Source organism: Carcharhinus amblyrhynchos, chromosome 27 (assembly GCF_965287045.1).
Source record: "Carcharhinus amblyrhynchos chromosome 27, sCarAmb.v2.hapA, whole genome shotgun sequence".
NCBI classification, from domain to species: domain Eukaryota; kingdom Metazoa; phylum Chordata; class Chondrichthyes; order Carcharhiniformes; family Carcharhinidae; genus Carcharhinus; species Carcharhinus amblyrhynchos.
The window spans coordinates 21,665,458-21,684,415 of record NC_137350.1 but is presented as its reverse complement, the minus strand read 5'-3'; the positions used below and the strand labels follow the sequence as shown (position 1 = coordinate 21,684,415).

The 18,958-nt window shown below is 40.6% G+C and overlaps 1 protein-coding gene across 13 annotated transcripts in view; it reads right to left on the bottom strand.

Annotated features, from left to right (window-relative positions):
* Positions 1 to 18,958, bottom strand: part of hdac5 (histone deacetylase 5) — a 303,715-nt gene that overhangs the window by 51,462 nt on the left and 233,295 nt on the right. For 11 of the 13 annotated variants that reach the window (XM_080213636.1, XM_080213634.1, XM_080213639.1 and 8 more), the window contains one exon: positions 8,163 to 8,343. In XM_080213636.1, the coding sequence (XP_080069762.1) occupies positions 8,163 to 8,343 (181 nt within the window). The remainder of the gene's footprint in view (positions 1 to 8,162; positions 8,344 to 18,958) is intronic. The other 2 variants (XM_080213631.1, XM_080213643.1) reach the window with 1 other exon arrangement.

Here is an 18,958-nt window from a genome sequence, read left to right as displayed (position 1 = left end):
GGGCCAAGGGGGGTCTTCCCGATCATTTAAACATTTGTCGTCTTTTATAGATTTAAGAAATGGATTCTTGGCCTGTCCACCCTATGTGTTGGCTATGGCCCTCTAGATGCATCCCCTCTGATATCTTGTCTTTTAATTGGCCAAGCTGTTGTTCATGCTGGTTGCTGAGGCAACTGCTGCTCCTCCTCTTCATTATCTAGCAATAACACCTGTGATAAGCAGACTGAGCTCAAAGAAGTTGATTAAGGTAGATAATATCAGAAAGCAGCGATCTGGAAGCAGTTTTTGCAATGCAAACAGCATAATGCATTCAGATGCTCTGATGCAATTAGATGAAACATCTTTAAACATTCATTCAGTGCCAGTGACACTAATCCCGCTCATTTCTACCAGTGGGTTTTGTCATGAAACAAGACTCCAGGATTTGTGATCATATTTGGATCATACACACGATCACAATTTGTATTAATTCATGAGGTCTCTGTCCAGTTCTGTGCTTGAACCCCACAGAAAAAAACTTGCGGCTAAAATGTCGTCTGGCAGGAATGGAACAGCAATGTTAACCAAACAATCATCTGCCCATGCGATTCCTGACAGAAGGTTACATTTTCCATTATAGAAAGAAGCTGTTCAATATTCAAAAGACTTAGGGGAACCCAAAAGAATCGTCGTCTCTATCTCAAGAAGCTCGGTGTCAATTTCATTTGAGGCTATGTGCCTTGTGGAGTTTATTATGTTAAAGGTGCTATATAATGTATTGCTTTTGTAATTTTGATACAAGGGCTCTCGGTATTTAGTTTTCTTGTAAAACAAAAGGGTACAGGCAATGTGATGATAGAGCTAAGGCTTATAATGTAATGTCTTACTGTGACAGTTAAGATTTCACAAACCATAAAGCAGTTGGCAAGGTAACACAGATCTTTGCTAAGCTGATGCTTCAAAATAATAGTGCTCTTCTCAGGCTGTCGGCTGTCAACTGGGTGCTGCCACTATACCTGTTTTTCTTTTCCTCAGTAGGTGGGTATAGCCATCAGCCAACCTGGCATCATTCAGAACATCTGTGATCATTCCTTTCCTGATGACAAAGTTATGAAACAGATAACACAATACCACAATTGCTGAGGCAGTGCTGGATGTGTACTACAACATCTATCCTAACCAGACATCAAAACCTTGCTTTGAGCATTATACTAATGAATGAACTGGCCGATTGTGGAAGGACACAGATTTCAGACTAAGCCTGCTGCAGCGCGTCAGAGATTCAATAAGAGGGAAAAACGTACGTGACATTGTACTTCCGAGCTTATCTATCACAGATACATCTGTCTGTGACAGTCTTGGAGGAGTGACCACCGCACAATCCTTGTGGATTGTCACATTTTCACACTGAAGGTTATTGTCCATCCTACTGTGTTGTACTACTTATGACAATACTAAATAGGATCGATTCAGAATTGTACAAGGAGCTCAAAACTGGACAACCATGAGGTGTTGTGAGTCACTAACAGCAGTAGAATTTTATTCAACCATAATCTGTAGCCTCACGGCCTGGCATATCCTTTACTCTACACCATTGCCAATCTTCGTTTAATGAAGAATACAGCAATGCATGCCAAGAGCAGCAACAGGCATATTGAAAAACATGTTGCCAAACTGATGAAGACACAATACAGGACTACTTGCAAGCTAAATGGTAGAAGTAGCATATGACAAAGAGCTAAATAATCCCACAACCAAATGATCAGATCAAAGTTCTGCAGTCATGCAATGAACAATTAAACAACTAAATAGGGAAAGAGACTCAGAAGCCTTCCCATCCGCAATGGTGGGGGAACTGAGCACATTATGCAAAATATAAGGCTGAAGCATTTGCAACCATCTTCACCCAGATGTGTTAATTAGATGATCCATCTGGGTCTCCTCCTCAGGTCTACAGCATTACTGATGCCCACTTTCAGCCAAATGGATCCCCTCCAGGTGAAATCAAGAAGTGGCTGAAAACCGTAGATGCAGCAAAGGCCACAGGCCAAAACAACATCCTGGCTATAGTTCTGAAGACATGTACTCCTAAGGACATGCTGATTAGGTGCATTGGCCATGTTAAGTTCTCCCTCAGTGTACCCAAACAGATGCAGGAGTGTGGCAACTAGGGGATTTTCACAGTAACTTCATTGTGGTGTTAATGTAAGCTTACTTGTGACTAATAAATAAACTTTCAACTTTAACTTTATTAGCTGTGCCCTTAAATCATCTGCTCTTGTACAGCTGCAAAGCTGGCATCCACACAACAATGTGGAAAATTGTCTATAAAGAACAAATCTAAACTGGCCAATTATTGCCTCCTTAACTCTTAAACATTAGTAAACTGGTGCTATCGTATAGCACTTACACAGAAATAATCTGTTCACCAATTGATTCCACAATGGCCACTTGGCACCAGACCTCATTACAGCCTCAGCCCACACATGGGCAAAAGACCCAAATTTCAGTAGTGAAGAGAGAGATCAATGCAGCATTTGACTGAGTGCAACATCAAAAATCCTCAGCACAAATGAAGTCAATGAGAATTGAGGGGAAATTCTCCATTGGTTGTAGTTTTACCTAGCACAAAGGAAGATTGAAGATGGTTGTGGTTGTTGGAAGCCAGGATATTGCTGCAGGAATTCCTCAGGGTTGTATTTCACACTCAACCATTGTCAGCTCCTTCATGAATGACCTTTCCTCCATCATAAGGTCTGAAGTGGGAATGTTTGCTCACTGATTGTGTTGTTCAGTCCCATTCACAATGCCTCAGATACTGAAACAGTCTGCGTTCCCATGCACCAGAGACTTGAACAATATTCAGGCGTGGGCTGGTAAGTGACAAGTGACATTCATGCAACACAAATACTCCAAGGAGAAAGAATCTATCCATCATCTTTGATATTTAACATCATAATCATCAGTGAATCTCCCACCATTAATATTCTGGGGGTTACCACTGACCAGAAATTTAACTAAAACAGCCATACTTTGGTCAGTTGAGCAGGTCAGTGAAAAACTCGCCTCCTCACTCCCTAAAGTATGTTTCTCATCTATAGGGTGCAAGTCAGGAGTGTGATGGAATACTCTCCACTTGCTTGGATGAGTACAGCTCCAATATTCAAGAATTCAACATCCCAAGACAAGTCAGCCATCTTGATCAAAACCCACGACCACCCTGTATTTACTCCCTGTACCACTGGTACTCTGGCAGCAATTCAATAAGGTTCCTTTGACCGCACTTCCAAATCCACACTCTATAACAGCGAATAATAAATGCAGAAGACATTATGGAACACCACCACATGCAAACTCCCCTCCAAGTAACACTACATCCCTTCCTAACAGCACTGTGGGTGTGCCTACACCACATGAACTGTAGTGGTTCAAGGAAGCTGCTCACCACCACCTTCTCAAGGGCAAATAAAGGATGGGCAATAAATACTGGCCTAACCAAGGATGCTAAAATCCTGCGAAATAATAAAAAAATCTGTGTTGATATTGTGTTCTTTCATTTGTGCTGGGTTAAAATCCTGGAATTCCATCCCCAACAGCCCTGTGGGCACATGAACACCAGTTGGACTGCTGTAGTTTAAGAAGATGGTTCACCACCAACTTCTTGAGGGCATTTTTGATGGGCAATAAATGCTCCTTTTGCCAATAATGCTCACATTCCAAGAACAAAAAACAAAAAGGAAAAATTGCTTTTATACATGCCACTCTGCAGCACAAGTGATCTGATGACAAGGTATCAGAGCTATGGGAGTAGCAGGTATTCCTCAACACACTGGAAACATTCTTCCTTTAGCTCCAGCTGTTTAAATAGAGCTGGAAGGCTGGACCGATGAGCTATAAAAGCAACATGGATCTGTGCCTACTGCAGCAAATGGCGTGCACATTTAGGGAACGGATGTCTTTGAGGTTTATACAAATATGGCTGTTAACATATGGGATATATAATGCCATATGGGTGCAATCAATAACTCCCACAGCCCTGACGAGTATGGATAATTGTGAAAAAATTGTGAGATCTCTCAGTTATCTGGCTGTGGGCACCATAGAACTGTATAAAATGAAATGCCTGTTAAAGAAGGCAGCGGTGGCTTGCCTTTTGGAGTAGTGCACAGCAAATTAGCTAATCAGACACAAGTCCTCTGCGGCTCCCTAGAATAAATCTGTGGCATAAAATTTGAGAGCTGCGGTCACATTTGCTGCTATAGTGAAAGATGTTGGGGGCCCTGGACACTGGTTCCAGGTCTGACTGCAACAACACGTGGAGCTCCTCTGAAGCTTCCTGACTGAAGTGTAGCCATGTAAGAAAGACCTTCTGATAAACATTTTAGAAAATGCACCTGCATCTAAACATTTGGTAGGATGCGTGCTGCTGAGGTAGTCTGATTCTGCTTTGGTTCAGTTCGTTCTGCTTTGGTTCAGTTCGTTCTAGATTACCACAAATTTACCTATGATCTTTTTTCCTCTAGTATATGTACGACTTAACTTCCAAGCTCCTCAACATAGGATTGAGGAGGTACCTCAAGTATGTGCTGGGAATCCCCTTTGGCGGTTCAGAGGTAAAGTCGCTCAGCAGTCAGCCAGAAGTTCAGACTCCCCTTGGACAACTGACCTGCACTGGGATCCATCAGAAAATGAGATTTGAATCACAAATCACAGACGGTTTGGACTGGATTACATCAACAGTTACCTAGAAAAGGTTAGAAGGATTAAAATCACTTCTAACTTTGGGTAACTAGAACACAGACCTAGACCAACCTCCTCCCCCTCCATAGGATACTCCTCACAACGCAGGAATTTCTCCCCACATTACTATCCCACCCACGGGACTCCCTCACCACCAAACCCACCCTTCACCCATAGGAGTTCCCCCACTCCCTTCCACAGCTCTCTCCCACCCCATTGAGATCTCCCTATAACCCCAAAATTTGAGGTGGCAAGACCCAGACAGTGTAATGCATCCCAGGGGCCCAGTCTTGAAGTCCAAGAAAGTTGAAATGAAGGAGGCCACGGTCCCTTTTTTTATAGCTGTAAACCAGTTAAGTTTAAATGTCTTTGACAGGCCAGGGAGAAGGCAAGTATCTAAGGTAAGTGAATAGAATTGGAAGAGGGAGGGGGGAGGCAGGAAGGAATGAAAATTGGGGGCATTCAGACGTTGGGTGGAGACGTCAGCGGTCAGATAAGGAGGTGGGAGGTCAGTGGTCTTGGTGGGAGGGGGATGTGGAATGGGGAGGTGGGGCAGGTCAGATAGGTTCAGAAGCAGGGTGCTTATCAGAATCAGGCTTCAGGGGGTGAAGGGAGGATGTCAGTGGGGGATCTGAGCCTCAACTGTGGTTGTGTTGGTGGGAATGCGAGGGGAATGGGAGGGCAGTGTGATGTGACTGTCCTGTGCGGTTAGGATGGAATCCCTTGGGCTGTGGTAGTGGGAGATAGTGGTGGCAGGTGTTAGTGGGGGAGAGGGAGTCATGTCGGGGAAGGTCAGTCTGGGTGTGTACGGAGTTACCCTGACGTTAGAAATGGTTCTAATCCTGCTAACCGTTTTTGGGTCACTGTTGGTGTAAGTAATTCTGTTGGATCCATCCGAAGATTTAAATTCCATTTTCAGACGGTTCCTAATGCAGGGCAATTGTCCAGAAAAAGTTTGTATTTCTGGGCAACTGCTGTAAAAATCTTACCTGTGAACCTCTGAAGGGGATTCAGCAATCCTCTTTAAATACCATGTACTCTGAAGGTAAAGCAAAATGTAAAGGAATGCTTCCTGAGTACAACAGTGAAAACATTCTTCAGTACTTCCACTGAATCACAATATTTAGTCAAAAGTCTTCATGAGCAACATGAGTTCAGCAGTGTTCCTTTAACCAGATACATCTGGCTTGAAGAGCAGGTCCTAGTAAATTGCACTAATAGGGAAGGCAGTATTAATGGAATTTAGAATGAGAGGCATCAACTATCATAATTTTGTAATATGTATGCAGCCGTCATAGAGAGCAGGGATTTCTGCACATGCCTGAAAATACATTGGAATTTATACCAGGAATCTTCTGGAGTGGAAGCCAGGTGTAACTTGGGACTGATTCAAAGAATCTCTCCATGAAGTGGCAGTCACTAATTTATGCTTCCCATCCCAGGAATTATGAGGCCCGCAATGCTCATTAGTGCAATATTTTCAAAAGTAAATAATGCAAGGATGCTTGGTTATACTATCACAGATACATTGAAAAAGTAAAATTACGAACTATAACTCAATATCAGAGCATCAAGAAAGTTAGGTGAAGAAATTTACAGCACAGACTGTTTCTTCGTTTAGACCATTTGTGATTCTAGTTCAGATTTTGCTTTAGAATTATGAGCAAACTAGGTAACAGCAGATTCGTATTCTTTTTGTCTTCATCAATATCAATCCAGTCAACTTTCACGTCTCTGTCATTGCTCCTGATCACTTAGCTGAGATTAAGTTCTGGAAGAACAATAATTTCCTTCAACTCAACATTAGCAAGTTTGAAGCTATTGTGTTCTGTTTTTCTAAAATTATGTGCCTAAGTAACGGACTCTCTCTCCGTTTCTGGCAGATCATTCAGGTTGATTCTATTGGTGCAAAACTTTAGTGACCTCTTTGGCTCTTACTTGATTTCAAAGTCCACATCCTTCCCATCACCAGGACTGCCTATTTCCACAGCGTCTTCTGACTCAACTCTAATGTTACAGATACACCTACTCATATCTTTGCCACCTATAGACTCAATCGTTTTACTGCTCTATTTGTTGGCCTCCTAAGTTCTATTCTTTGAAAGTTGTCCAAACTTGCACTCATCCCACATTCTATTCTGCACTACGTCCTATTTCCCTATGGTCACCAATTTCCCTATCTACTTATGCATTTTAAAATCTTTGTGTCCATTTCTAAATTTTCTGTGGCCTCATTCCTCTTGACCTTTATAACCTCATTCCTGTACATGGCCTTGAGTACCCTCTGGCCTTCTTCATATTTCCCCTTTTCTTTGTTCCGCATTTTGGGTGCAAAGCTTTCAAGTGTTTCAGTTCTGCATATGAAGACGATATTTGAGTCACTCCACCTTAGGTACTCTTTCAGTATTGCTTTTGGTTACTGCCTGAATGCTTATTTCCTAGTCTTTGGTTCTTTTTCGCTGAAATGCCTTGAGACACTTTACTACAATAACTGTGCAAAAGTTATCATCGATAATGTAAAAAAGATTCAGACAATAGTATAAAGATGATTTTGTGCTGTTTTGTGTTGAAGTCCCAAATAAATGATCAAAGTATATTCTGACGCGTGAAACATAAACAATTCATCATAATTTAGTGAAAGAAAGAATATGTTATGCAATAAAAGTATTTCAGCTTAATTTAGTTCCCATTTAAGAAAACAAATAATTCAGAAGCAAAGCAAAATGTGATTCTATTTTTAATATGCATCATTGTCTCCTGGAGACATTTAGCTATTAATTAACTATATTTGGACTGCTGACCATTAAAAATGGCATTGAGAATATTCTAAAATTAGATCCGGAGTCTTTAGGCGGTGCTTTGTTTGTTTTGTGTCTTCACAAACACTTTGTTCCCTTTGGGGAATGGTGGGGAAGTGTTGGGAGGATTAGCAGGCTGATTATCAACCTATTGAACTGCGTCATGAATGCCTTTTTCTGTGGCCAGCAAGTCCTGGAGTGGGAATTACACCCAGAGTTTCTGGCTCAGGGGCAGGGATACTACTAACTGAGCCACATACCTCCCTAGACTGTGCTTAAATCAGTATTTCCAGCATGAGTATCATAGTACTTTAAAATACATGCTTTTATTTGGAGTCAAGTCTAGTTATGTTACATTTACAATCAATAAAATAAATGGAATTATTGTTAAGCCTGGCATATTTACTTCAGTCCAGGAACAGTTAAATTTTATAACAGACTCATCCATATTAGATGGAACTATTGTATTTCTAAACCTTATTAAGAATAATACATCAGAATTGAATCGAATGGCTTTTCGAAGTCTTGCGGCAGTATGTTTTTTTCCCTACATGTAGATTCTCAGAGTTAATGTGACCAGCCATTAATTCACAATAACACAGCTGTTACTTTGAGACCTTGCAGTTTTTTCTGCAGTTCCCTTACCAGTAGTGAAAAGGTGCTTGATAGGTTTCTCAGTGCCAGGATTTTTTAAGTTTGCAGTTGCTGGGGAGGACTGGGCTCTGCAGAGTGGTTGATGCCTGTCTGTCACAGACATACTTCCCATAGCTACAGAAGCCTGATACACATGAAGCTGTTGCATGCGTTGCTGGTCCAAGAATTGCTGCTGTAAAAATTGAAGAACAAAAAGCTGAACTTACTTTCCATTACTGTAAAAAAAAATTCAAAATAAAATTATTTCAGCAAAATCATCTACAAAGACTCTAAGCACAGCCTCTCCCTATTCCCATTTTGCAGCCCATAGCTTTAGAAAATGTTTCCATCATTATTGTACAAAGTTATATCAAGGAACTACTGGCATTCCCACCTAGTTACTTTCATTAAAGCTTACCATTCTACCATTGAGCTTCTAAATTTCCTTGGTTTCATCTGTATCAATTTCAAACATAGATGCATAATGAGATTTCTGATTACTCTCCCAAATTATTTTCCAAATTCTCCCATTGAGGGCACGCTGATGACCCTGTCCGCATAGCTGTGTTACTGACTACAAGGACGGGGAATGAGTAACCTTGTTTTCCTTCCTTTAGGGAAGTATACAAATCTATTTGTTTATTCCCTCCCCACTCCCCCCTCCCCCCCCCCAACCCCCCCACACACAACTCAACCAAGATCAGAAGATTGACAAAAGATTATGCAAGACATGGCTGCCTGCATTTTACACAGCCCTTTACAGTCTTCATAACCCTCTGTTTCCCTTGTCCTTTCTCAATGAACCAATACAGCCTTTTGCTTTCAATGGAATCCTTGTGCTAATTAGCTTGCTTTTTAATTTATACTTTTCTCCACATACTTTTCCACTTTAGCAAGGCCCTCTACATAATGTACCAAACAAATAGTAGGATAGGGAGAAAGTGTACTTTTAGGTGTCTCTCTGTAACACTGAAAATTGGCAATTAGGAGAAGTAACACGCATTTGCCCGTCCTGGTTTTGTCTTCCCCTCTTGGTGGAAGCATCATGTCTCTACTTAGAGCCTTAGTAGATGATTATGCTGAGCTTACCTTAGATGAAAAGGTATAAATATTAAAAATGATTATGTATGAGATGGCTGGCTACACTTTGCACTGTAAGAGGTCTTTGTAACCCTCTTGTGTTTCACTACAAAATAGCAATTAACATACATACCAAAATCAAAGGAGATATTATCCTAACTGCTACCTATAGGAAGTTTTACGTTTTTCTTAGAGATCTGTGATTTAGACAGATTGCTAACCTTGACCTTTCTTCGTAGAATTCACCCCTTTCTAAAACAGACTGCCTTGAGTCTAATTACTGCAAAAAGACCCATTGAGCAACATTATAACGCAAAGAATATGCCTAAAGCAAATTAGCAAATGACATTTATCATAAACCTTTTTAGCTGCTGTCAGAAACAGGAAGTCTGAAAAGATGAGTCGCAGTTTCTGAAGGAAGACATTTGTTGTATATACTACATCCTTTGTACTAAGAGGTTGAAGGCCACAACATCATACGAAAAAAAAATCAGTTGCCTTTCACAATATGTTATGAAAAAAAATTGAGCTTGTGGCCAAGTCTTTTGAAGAATGCCAAAAGTCAATGACAGACATCTTAAAATTCCCCAGTGTATTTATCCAATATATTTACTTAGGAGACACTATAATTTAAGTTAGCTTTGAAAATATTTTAATATTGCCAACAGGACAATGTCAGGCAGCAAAGAATAAAATAGAAAGCATCTGTTTCCCATAAACTGCTTAGAGCTGCATACCAACATAGAAGAAAAAGGCAGTGACAGCCATTGCGCACAAGAGGGAATTCCACCCAAAGTGTATTATGTGAGAAAGTTCATCTTCTCACCTATTAAACAAATGTAACTTTCTTGACATTAAATTTAAAGATACATGGGACATTATCAGTTCCCATTAATTCTTTTACCGGCACCTTTTCAAGTGTGTAGCATACACATGAATCTGGTATAAAGTAAATAATACATTTTACTTGTGAATACAATTTAATTAAAATGCACTTACTTTAGAGTCAAGAATAAACAATTTCAACTACAGCTCATAGCACAGCAACAGTTTTTTATTAAATATATAAATGACTACAGCCATTTAGAACAAAGTTCTTTCAATTCTGGAATTTAGGCTCAAGTCCAGGCCAGAAGGACTTAATGAAATTCTCCACTTGCTGTTGGCTCCAAGCATTATACTGAAATGAGTTTGGACAGTTGCAACCCTCTTTTTCTGGGTGCAAGTACACAATGTGAATGAATACCGACCTCCCTGCATGTCACTGCTCCCCCCACACCCTGCCCCACCACTTGTTTAACCACCAAACAAAACAAAATGATTGGTTTGTGATTAAAGACAGGACATAATTGATTTCTTATTCCATGTGCAGGGTAAACTTAAAGACTCATCAGTAAAAGCATGTTTCATCAGTCAATTAAATCACGGTTGATCTGCATCTCAATTCAATTTACCTGCTTTGCTCCACATTCCTTAATACCCTTGCCCAAAAAATATAGATCAACGTTAGTTTTGAAATTTTCAATTGACCTGACCTCACCAGTTTTTTTGGGAAACAGAATTCCAGATTTCCACAACCCTTTGTGTGAACAGCATCGTGTCATCATTTAAACATGCTTAACCCATTCGATGTCAGATTCTCTCATCTCACGGCGTGAACCCAGTGGCAATCATTACTTGCCTCCACCAGCAGAGACCAGGCATGATGGCCATGCTGGGGATCTCTGACCTCCTGGGTGGTCGGGGATTTGGCTAGGCTGTGACCATCTGGCAGTGTCCACTTGACATATAGTGCCAGTTGCACACTGCCAGTGTGCCATGGGCAGTACCAAGGGGGTGGGGTCAAAGCTTGAGTTGGGGGGCCATGATGAGGGAGGCTATGGCCGGGGAGTGCTATGGTGGGGAGGTGGCTATGATGGAGCGTGAGGTTTGTGAAGGGGTGGGGCAGGAAGGGGGATTCATTGGGAGGGCCCCAATGCCAACAATCCACGTCAGGAAGGGACTGAGGAAATATGCTGCTGATATGGAGGGGTGGAGAGGTTGGGGTCCCTATGTCCATGGGGGGAGGACGAGGGCTTCGGTGCACTGTATGATCAAGGAACTCTTTCAAATCTGTGCCTGACTGTTTTAGACGGACTCACTGTTGTGTTTAGGCCCCACCCCTTCAAGGATTGGCATGCAACTGACCACTCTCACAAAAAAGTGGCTAAGTATGGAATGATTGCGGTCCAATCTGCACTGGACAAACTGGTGCGAATCGCTCTGTTTTTGCTGCTGTTATAACACTTAGTAATTTTTTGGGAAAATTCCATCCTTGAGTTCATGCCAAAATTCCTTCCATATTACAAATTTTCAAATCTCGACTATGATATCAGAGGGATTAGGGTGCTAAGTGAACAACAGGCACTTGCCCTCTGACAGAGGGCGCACTAATCCGATGTACTCAAAATACAGGCATTTTTGTCCTCCTCTCTGGATTCCTCGCTGAGAGTGCACATTTAAAGAAGTGCAATCCTAGCTGTTAGAAGAGGAAGAAACTGCTCAGTACTCCACATCAAATTTTGTTGCAGAGTTGTTGCACACAAGTAATCCAGCGACATCTGCACGCATTTCGAGAAAGGGATAAATAAGGTGACTAAAGGCCACTGCTGGTGTTGGACTTGTTGCAAGTTTACGGGAGATTTTTGGATGAAGCTGGGCAACGGGAGACAGAGAGCATTGGAATCGCCGAGTCGAGATAGAACAAAACCATAGACAAGGAATTCGCCAGCAGACGAGCTGAGGAAGGGTTGGTGAGGGGCATAAGTGATTGAGTAGATATGTGGTTGGAAGCCCATCTCAATATCCAACAGGATGTGAACAGTCAAATTCAGCCTCAAGCTGTTGCTAGTGAAAGAGAATTGAGTGGATGGAATGGTATCACAGTGGTTAACACTGCTGCCTCACAGCGCCAGAGACCCGCGTTTGATTTCTGGCTTGGGTCATTGTGTGGAGTTTGCACATTCGCCTCATGTTTGCTGCGTTTCCTCTGGATGCTCCGGTTTCCTCCCACAGTCGAAAGATGTGCAGGCTAGGTGGATTGGCCAGGCTAAATTGCCCCTTACTGTCAGGGGACTAGCTGGGGTAAATGCACCAAATTGTGGTCGGTGTAGACTTGATGGGCCAAATGGCCTTCTTCTGCACTGTAGGGATTCTAAGAAGTCTATGACATCAGAGGGGAAAATAGCATCTGAGGCACCTGGATGCTTGCCGGCAGCTTAAACAACGAGTGAACAAGATCTGAGAGCAGATTGCTAATCACGTTCCTAGTTGGAGACGATGTGTAGAATAAAAAAATGCATTCCTATCTATAGATAAGAGCTTAAAATAAACTCAAATCTACTTTGCCAATGACAATTTTTCTGCAGCAAATCAATGCTGGTGGGAGGCATGTACATTTGCTCATTGTCAGTACTTGCATCTTATCCTTCAAAATCAAAAGGTTCATCGCTCTCTGGTAACCAGGTCCACATGAATGTATCCACATTAGAATGGTAAGTTGCATTTAAGGAGAAATTTAGTTATCAGCTTTTAAGGGATTCTAGTCATAAAACTTTCATATAAATCTCAGTTTGATATCATGGTAGCAAATTCCAAAATCACAGGGTAGTCATTGACCTACTGCCAACTCTGTTACTGTGAACACACCAACTAGATCAGCATTAAAAGCCTAGATCAGTGCTTGTTAACTGGAGCTCTTTCTTCAACCCAGAAACAACTCTTTTTTCTAACAGGACAGAAAAATATCAGTAGGATGTTATTTCATATTTATTATAAAATTACGTACAACCCAAATATATGATCTAATTATTAGTGAAGCAAGCAAAAATATGTATTTAGTGAGTTTAGAACATCCCCATGTTTAGGCATAGTGCTGCAAAGAAAGCTGCTTCTAGTTAATTAATGGCAAACAACCAACATTTTTTGTGGAAATAGAAGATGGCCACGATACCTAGCTTCTTTGTTTGGTGCATAAGAACGCCACACAAAAACTTGCATGATGCTCTCCAGTAAACAACCAATCTGCAAAACATTGTTCTCAGCTGCAACATCATAACCTCTTGCAAAAGTTCCAAGCCTAAATTCAAAAATCAATATATGCCTCTTTAAGCATTACACACACACACATATATATCTGTACGCAATTTATAAGAGATAATGAAGACATTTATGTAAATGGAATGCTGAAAGTGGACAACACCGAAATATACCTTTGAGAAAAAAGAAAATCAACTCCTATATATTTCATGAAGTGCTCCACATTCTTGGTAAGAAGTTCCTTGTTACCTTTGTGACCCACTACTACTGAATGTGGCACAGTCTCAACCAGATGGTTTAAAAGCTCTAAAATGTTTATTTCAGATACAGAGTTTCAGAATTAAATCCTTTTCAGTATATTTATACTCTGTGCTTACTAGTGTTTTTATTCCTTGTCAGCAATGGTTCTAAACTCTTTCTTACATGAACTCCTGCTGCAGCAGCATGTCCTAGTCAAAGCCTAGGAACTGTAGCTGACGTAGGCCCAGTCGTTGAAGCAGCTAGTCAGGCAGTAGAGAAGTGTGCTGCCAAAGCTGGGAAAGAATATGGAGGGCCACCATCTGAACAAAGGTGTTTTCCCCTAGATATGATCAATTTGTTCTAAAAATAGGTGTTTTGTGGTTCCAAAATGCTGCTTCACTAAACAGACATCAACCCAACATTATATCTCCAGAGATCCCTACTTTAATTAGAAGTGGAATTCATTCAGTTTCCAGTGAAGATGCTGCTTTTTAGGTGTGTACACAACACAATTTTATTCTCAAAAACTGGATCACCTCCCAAAAGATTTCAGGCATGATAAAAAAAAAACGAATAGCACTGAAGTGTAAAGTCATGGTCATAGCAAATTTTCTTCCTTTGCTTTGTGAATGTATATTAACTCAAGAGCAGAAACCACTCATAAAACAAAGCAGTAGTATTGCCTGTGCTTTGTATCCATACTGTCCCCTGTATTTCATTGTGAAGCAGTAAAGAGAGTTTGTTAGATTAACTTGATGAAAATGACATTTCAATATTACATTTATGTTATATTTGTTTACATACAAGAGGAATAAGAGACTATTCCTTATTTGCCAAGCTAAGCAGGAGATCTCCACAGTCTCCCATACTGGGTATTTGTATCCTTTTATGTGCACTCCATATTAGTTCATCTTTCAAGAAGTTTCTTTTGATGACAAAAAATGAAAATAGCAGCAAGCATATATTTTTACTTTTAAGTTACGGATGTACTGAAAAAGATTTAGCTCTATAGCTTTATCGGAGTTAAGGATTTTAGACTTGAATTTTTGTAAAGACGCAGAGGGTCTCCCACTTAGCCAAAATGGCAGCAGAGACCCAATTCCAGAAGTCGTAACCAAACCCAGCACCCACAATTTTCCATGTGAGCTGGCTGTAGTTTGCACATTATGATCCATGGAACAGGTGGCACAAAAAAACTGCAACTACCTTCAAACAGATCCAACTTTAGAAACTGGAATGTTCAAAACTGAGATGTATGGTTCACAGTGTAGCTCACTTATGCATGCTAGAAGCCTCATACAGTCACACACAGGACTTGTCCTATGCAAACAGAGGATTATCTTAATGCAGTGTGCCTTTTCCAACTAAACAATAGATTGGTGACCAGCCATTTTCTGGTTCATTCCCTGTGGCAATCAGCTGACCTGGTTTGTATATGAACAAAAGATTGGCAGTTAACTGTTCTTTTTTGCATTCTCTATGGCAACATCCCCACCAGAGTCTACTTGTCAACCAATCAGCACACCTGCGCAGTATATATTGTCGTTCCCTTTACTACTAGTTTATCTTGCAAGCTGTCTTGGTAAGAGCAAGACAGAAAACTTCAATAGCATGTCCCTTTTCTCAGCAATACTCAAGTTCTGTAATGCCAAATGGATAAGTTGGCATGTAGAATGCAAGGACAAAGGATGGGGGTATGATTTGGCATGAATTGGGCCTATGCCAGCATAGGGACTAGAAAGGGCCATAGGACTGAGTGGAGGGACATAGGTATACATATAAAATATGAAGGTTCATGGGTTGGAAGGTGAGGGACATAAGGTGGCAGAGGTTGGCATGGATGGGGCATGGGAAGTGTGTGTGCAGGATGGGGAGGAGACAAGGGCGAGAACTGAAGGGCTGTCTTTTATTTTAAGGTTATTTTTACAAGTGAGACTGGCTTCTCACATAGCCAGCTTCCGCATCCCCCTTCTGAATTATTCCAGCAATGGTGACCTTATTTCACATTAAAATCTGCCCCCACCCCCTCCCAGAACAAAAATTCAACCATTTGGGACGGACTTTTTTTTAACCAAAGTTTGCAGAGCTAGGAATTTTCTGGATTCAGTACTCCTTACTCAGGAGACAAAATTCAGGCCTGCAAAGTTTATTTTTCATCAGTTACAATCAATTGGTTTCAAAATGGGCATTGTGTAATTGCAAGATATTGCACAAATACTGCACCTTGCATGTTTTCTCAGATTAAGTCCATGCATGGGCACAATTCAGAGAAATATGCAAAGTGAGAATAAAGTGTATAATTGAATACCTGCAATTAACATAAAACTGATAACCCATTCTATGAAACTGTAGATACCTAAAGCAAAATGGCTAACCATTCTCACAATTAAAATACCACTTATTTAAAAAGAACCTATGGACAACCTGCACGGCTATAAGAAAAGTAAAATTAGTGATAGCATTCCCAGAATATTAAGGGTGGCACGGTGGCACAGTGGTTAGCACTGCTGCCTCACAGACTGGGTTTGATTCTGGCCTTAGGTGACTGTCTATGTGAAATTTGCACATTCTCCCTGTGTCAATGTGGGTTTCCTCCAGATGCTCTCCTATAGTCCAAGGATATGCAGGTTAGGTGGATTGGCCATGCTAAATTGCTCCTTAGTGTCCTGGTACGCGTAAGTTGGTTTGTTTAATCATGGTAAATGCATAGGGATAGATGCTCTTATGGAGAGTTGGTACAGACTCAATGGGTCAAATGGCCCTCTTCTTCACTGGTGGGATTCTATGAAGAATATTAATAATTTTCCTTTTTCTCCATAATGAATTGCAACCCCAGTTTGCCTGCTCCCTGCCTAAAAAAGAAAAGATAAAGAAAAAGATCATACTTCCTCCATGCTTTCTTAGCTAGAAAAATTTGGGCTATGGACTTTTCAGTCACTGCCACCTCTTTTTTTAAATCAGGATTGTCAACTAATTGATGTTGGCTTAAGTTAGCAGAATAACACGTATAAGGAACCTTTGCTTTGCACTGACACTAAAGTTGTGTCAATCTGGAGTCAGGTCTCAACCTAATCCCAAAATTAACTGCAGTGAATTTTTTGGAGGATTTATTCCACTTAGCTTCAGAATCACTCTGAGACCTAACTGGACTACAGGACAAAACTTTAACACTGGTGATACCAAAGTACATAGGGAGCTTTCATCCACCAAAATCCACTTTGATTACTCTCCAAGATACAATAAATCTCACCTCTCAACTGAGTCTGAGCATGCATGCTGCCAAATGCTGCGCTCTGAATTTAGGTTTTAGCATGCAGGACTGGCACACTGCACATTCAGGTTGCAGGCTGAAGCAACTGCTGTGCTGTGAACTCTCTCAGAAGGTCACCATGGCATTTTTAAAACAGAACATTCAGAACTGACTATTGCTTGTGAAATTCTCTAAACATATTTCCAAAATGTAATTATTTCATTAAAAATTCAAACTCATTCAAATTTTAAAATTGAAAAAAATTATTTTGGTTTTACCAACAGTGTTTTATCTCTCGGAAATGAAGACCAACATGAAGTCTATCCATATGGACACAACACATCTTTGGAGTGGTAAAAGGCTATTTTAATCACACAAGTCTAATCATTTTAATTGACGTCAGCCCCATTTTCCCACCATTTCCTGTACAGTACCTGCACTTCCTCCAGAGGCACATTTAATTGTTCATTCAACCTGTTTATTTATTATTTGATTAAATGGCCAATCCTAGTATAATGTGTGCTGGTTCAGTGGATTGGCCATGCTAAACTGGCCCTTATTGTCCAAAGATGTGTAGGTTAGGTGGATTAGCAATGGTAAATGAACAGAATTGCAGAGATAGGGCAGAGGGAAAGGCCTGGGTGGGATGTTCCTTTGGCGAGTCAGTGCAGACTCGATGGGCCCCTTGCTGAACTGTAGAGATTCTATGGTATATCAGCCTTCATGTGAAATCACTCTGAATTCCAGAACTAAGTTTAATTTTTAAACTACATCTATCAGTTTTTGACATCTTCATAAGAGTGAACAACTTGACCACCCACACAATAGGTTCAACTAAAAGAAAAACATCTTCATTTAGTCAACAATCTGCCCTTTACTCTGCAAGACATTGACTATTAGAAAGGTAAGCATCATGAGTATTGGTAGACCTCTACTATCAAGCAATCAGTCTTCATTTTTGAGCCTGAACAACGAGTGTTAGTAGATGATTTGATTCTGAAGGACATCACATTTAACCTAACCTGATCACAAACTACAGCCATAAATACGTAATTTATCATATGTATCAATTATAAGTGTGAACCTTGGCTAATTTCAATCTTCCTAGATTTGCTGATTCCAAAAGCAGTTTCAAATATGGCCTTCAAAAAAGAACTGGATTATTTACCTGAAGAGGAAAGTTTCCAGGGCTACTGGGAAATGAGACAATGGCACAAGGTGAGTTGCTCCTGCAGTTGGTTTGCTCAGACACAATGGGCCAAATGGCCTCCTTTGATGCAGTAACCATTCAATGGTTCTATAATTCAGTACAAACCAGATATCAAACCTAGGTGGTATTTTGTTTTCTTATCAAAATGCATCAACCTATATTTATCTAGGTTTATTTGCCACTTAACTGCCCACTCTGCCAATTTTCAAACGTCCTTTAGATTCCATTTTATCCTCTACCTTAATATTTCATTCTTTTGTTTTGGTTCAATTTTTCCTTTAGTTCTTTACTCATCTTTGATGCCCTATAATTGACCTGCTTGCTTTTGACTTTTGGTGGAATTAACTGATTACCCTTAACGATTTGCCACTGGTTTTCAATTTTATTTTCAATGCTTTCTCCCAGTTATAGTTCCACCTTATTACCTCACAATTTTCTATTTTCCAATTTATTATTATAGTTTCTGCTTTGCTTTTAAAAAAGATATAGGGGATGAATTTACTGAAAGGTGTCAGGAGTTGAGTTATTCACCGCAGAAGCTTGAGTGTCTGATCTGTTCTAGCAGCCACAGTACTCATATGGTTAGTCCAGGTAAGTTTCTGGTCATTGGTAGCCACCCATCTCTCATCCCCCCAGGGTGTTGATGGTAGTAATTCAAAAACAACAATGTCAAAGGGAGGCAACTCCCTCTTGTTGGAGGTGGCCATTCCCTTGTATGGCAAGGATGCTACATGTCATTTATCAGCCCAAGCCTGGATCTTATCTGGGTCTTATGACACATAAACATGGTCTGTTTCAGCAACTGAGAAACCGTGAGTGGAATTGGACACTGCAATAATCAATGAACAATCCCACTTTTAAATTTATGATGGAGGGAAGGGCCTTGATGAAGTAGCTGACATAGGTTGAGCCAAGTATACTGTCCTGAGGAACTCCTGCAGCAATGTCTTG